Source organism: Limulus polyphemus, unplaced genomic scaffold (assembly GCF_000517525.1).
Source record: "Limulus polyphemus unplaced genomic scaffold, Limulus_polyphemus-2.1.2 Scaffold2012, whole genome shotgun sequence".
NCBI lineage: Eukaryota > Metazoa > Arthropoda > Merostomata > Xiphosura > Limulidae > Limulus > Limulus polyphemus.
The window spans coordinates 135,651-139,959 of record NW_013667622.1 but is presented as its reverse complement, the minus strand read 5'-3'; the positions used below and the strand labels follow the sequence as shown (position 1 = coordinate 139,959).

Below are 4,309 nucleotides of genomic sequence, written 5' to 3'. Positions count from 1 at the left end.
CTAGAGCATTCATGAAAAAACAAGATAGTTCTAGAAAATAGAGGGCGCCACACCAGTCACGTGAACTCGATGACGCAACATTATTTATAACCAATAAAAGACCAAAGTTTTAATCTCTCAAATTACGTTTTATATTACAATGTTTTTTGTATAGGGCATTGTTCATTTTGTCGTTTGGTTACGAATTTGTTCTTGTGGGAAGTACGTCAAAAGCTTAGCTGAATTTTTAAAGACTCCTATTGTACAGTTAGAAAGCCAGAAAAATTATGATAGCTGTAGGACATTGTTTTTTGCACGTTATTATTCTGTGTTCTTAAGTGCATTGTTTAAGTAATTAAAAAATTTAATGTATTAGTACCAATAATTTAAAAAATAGGCTTACGTTACATCGACAGTCAACAGCAAAAAAAACAAGTCCCAAGTAATTACTTTATTCCTTGTTTTTCATGTGTAATCTTTATTTATTATTATACAAGTTACCAAAATGTAAAAATTAGAAACTTATTACGTTAGAATAGGTAAAATTATGAAAAATAAAATAAAATATTTTCACGAAGTAGGTTTGTAAGTAGCTCATGTATTATGTAATTCGATACAGTATGTAAGCTGCACATTCCATGAGTGATTTACAACTTGTGTGGCAGGATTATTAGTTTAGACACAGTTCAGAGGTCAACAGAATAATAAAATTAGATGTAACAAGCTTTAAGCTATTAAGAATAAACAGTTGTGGTTTCCTGTTACAATGTCCAGTCATTCAGAAAGAAAAAAGGGTAATTTCCTAACTTTTTATGGTGTTTACAGGGTCGGTCAAATTAACTGACCCTATATATATAATTATGGTAGAGAAAATAACGGACAAAATATAGATTTTCTGAAAAACAAATGTTTGATATTTATTTAGGATTATTAAGTTATTAATCTTAAGATGAAAATCACGTTGCACTCAGACCAGTCAATACTATGACTCCTTATATTTACATACAAATCTTTAGTAAAAAATACTTAATTAAACATTCTGATTTTTTTGTCAACAAAAGACTTCTATTGTTTACTAATAGCCTTCCAAATTTCATGAAGCTACATTAAAGTATTTTCAGTCAGCATGGTTACATGGTGGTTACAAGTTCATGTTGTGAAAGTGTTAAACAGTAGGTCAAAACATAAATAGGAGAAAAACGTAGAAGTACATTTCTTATTAACAGATGAAAAACAGTAGGAAGTAGGTATAGGAGTAAAACACCTAATGTTCTAGACAAAATCAAGGTAAATAGTTCTGTAACTATTGTATTTGAATTGCTCCTTTTGTTTGCTTTATTAAAGTTACTTGAAAATTTTGTCATTATCAGAATTCAGGAAACTCTTACACGTAGCTTATTCTAACAAGTGATTTTATTTATTTATTTATTGAAATGAATATTCATATGATAACTTCAACAACAAATATATGAATATGTAGGTTTCTTTACTTAAAAAAACAGACATTTCTATATTTAAAATCATGTGACAAATGTCACTAAATTACAAACTTATTTCGTATTAAATATATCAATTAAAATAATTACAATATTTACTTCCATATGCAAATGTTAGTTCTCTTTCAGTAGCTGTATTATTCTTTACAGAAGTTGTCAATTTTATAGCCATCAGCAAAATAATTGCTTCTTAATATTCAAACTTCTTCAAATATAACTTCAAATTCTTCTAAATGTATGTTGACCAGATAATCAATAGGTCAACAATACCTCTTTTCAGCAATAAACAAACACAATGTTTTATACTCTTTAATGAAAATAATGAATATGGTTTGAAATTAGTTTTAATCAATATATTAAACAAATGCTGTTTTAAATATAACTGTTACAATATTCATAATCCTTAGATCCATTTTTAAACTGTATTACAAGTAATATTTTCTTATATTTAACTTTTTTTACATATACAAATTAAAGATTGATGTCCATTTTTTTAAATAATGTATTTACCAATTAAATAAATTAAAATATAAGACTACAAATCCACAATAGTGAATGATTAGTAAAATTTATAAATTCTTGTTAATGTAACCATTACCTTCTTATAAACTTGTCTTCGGGTACTTCAGCCATCACCAGTGGACAAACTTTGTTTCCAGAATTAGTCATCCAATAGTCTTTGTTTTTTCTTAAAAAGCTTTTTTTCTCAATATCATCCTTCAACCCATTTTCTAGTTTTTTAACATCAAATCTGCTGAACTGAGATTTCCCTAAGGCTGTTTTGCTTTTTTTAAAATCTGAAATGTCTATTCTCACTCTTAGATCTTTAAGAAACACTTTAGATGTTTCTATTGAGGGAGAGAAATGGTTTTCATTCCACCCTTTAGGTGAAATATTTTTTTCTCTCTCTTTACAACACAATTTCTGTATTTTTAGGGAATCTCTTTTTTTAGTTCTAGATCGCTGTCTGGTAAGCTTTTCTACTTGTTTAAATGATGCCGACTGTTCCTCATACTTAGCATGTGATTTCTGAACTTTTTCCAGTTCATGAATTGGAGCTACAAATAAATAACTATTGTTTTAATTTATCCAACCATAGATTAAAACCAAAACTTTTAAATACAAGACTACATTATTCTTAAACTGATATATCTTAAAACTTTATGTATGCTTTGTCTATAAAAGCACAAGTTATATTCTATAGATATTCTACATGTAAAAAAACTTACATTTTTTTAACATGAATCAATTCATAAAGCTAATTACCTCCACTAAATTCTCTTAGTTTTTCTTACCTCTACTTCTGTCCATTTGCAACTTTGAATAATAGCATTTCCATTGTAATCCATATATTTTTAATGGAATAACTAAACTTTATTGGTACTTTATATAATACTGACTACAGATCATGCTTAGTAAACCATATTTCTGGTCCAAACAATCTGGGTATGTAAAAATGATGTGCAAAACCCACCCTCCATTTAGGTTAACTAAACAGTGATAGGCATACCAACCACGAGACTTCTCAGCCAAGGATCTAGGAAGTTAATATGAGTTAGTTGTCTAGAATTAAATGAGGAAAACTCTCTATAAAGGAAACTCAGATCTGACAGAGGTAGTAAGGCATAAAATTGTGAGTAGAATACCATATTTCTGCTCTGAAAGGAGCAAATAACTGAATGATCACTAGAGAAAAAGTTCCAGATCTAGATATAGAATCTGAATACCTCTCTCCAAGAATGATTGCAAGAGGGTACTATGACAGGATCAAACAAAAGAATGTTGACAAGATGAATTGGTCTACAGTTCCAGATTCAAGGACATGTGAAAATAGTTTATAAAAATAAGGCAAGGCATATTTTTTAAAAAGCGTATGAAGTAAGTAAAAAAAGAAAAAGACCTTAACAGTATCCTCTTTAAACCTATGTTACAAAATTAACAGCTTGAAGCACTAGATTGGGTGAAAGAGGAAACTGAAGGGTAATAATATTCAAGGAACAATGCATAAAGACAAAGAGTAACCCATAAAAGTTCAAGCTCCAACTTGTGATAAATAAATTCAATTAAGCCATGAATAATAACTAAGTAGTGTAGTTTATCTAAAGGATTCACCTTAAGCAAGTCATCTGTGGTACTTAGGTATGGTCATATCCAACAGATAAGTTTCAAAGTATCCATGAAATGTAGATTCTGGAAATTTACTGCAGATAGTAAATCAAAAATAAAGAGCAAATGAAAGAAACAAACACAAGTGGACAAATACAAAAACTTTTATTTACATAAATTCTGCAAGTCTTCATACTTACTGGTTGACTTTCTTATTACTGTCTGATTGCTGGGGCTGATAATGGAACATTCATTTAAAATTTCCACCCAGACAAAGACAAACATAACTCTAATTTATCATTGAAATTCAGAAGAAATTTTAAAAGTGAAGTACATCATAATCCAACACTGTATATGTCACTGAAAACTCCTAATTCTTTACAATTAATACAAATATATGAACCACCCCTTGACATGGCTTGCCCTTCCCAAGAGGTTCAAACACAAGATCAAAGTGATGCAAATACCTAGCCATTGGCATATGCAACTTTACCTTAGTAAAATGATTAGTAGATGTTTATAATCTTTCAACATTCATTTTAATAAGAATGCCATCTACACGTAGAACACCTGCATGAAAATTTTGGAAAATTATGTAAATGTTTCTGAATAAATATACTGTTACGACAGGGGAAGTCACACGACGGTGGGAGCATGTGCGCTGGAGTTTCTAGAAGGATCATGACTTATCAAGGAACCTCGCAAATGTCCGAGTGTTTGACAGGCAC

General features: G+C 29.5%; 1 protein-coding gene across 1 annotated transcript in view; it reads right to left on the bottom strand.

The window, feature by feature from the left end:
• The window catches only part of LOC106465649 (origin recognition complex subunit 1-like), a 92,151-nt gene that overhangs the window by 50,361 nt on the left and 37,481 nt on the right, over positions 1-4,309 (bottom strand). The window contains exon 5 of the mRNA XM_013925884.2: positions 2,074-2,533. Coding sequence (XP_013781338.2) covers positions 2,074-2,533 — 460 coding nt within the window. The remainder of the gene's footprint in view (positions 1-2,073; positions 2,534-4,309) is intronic.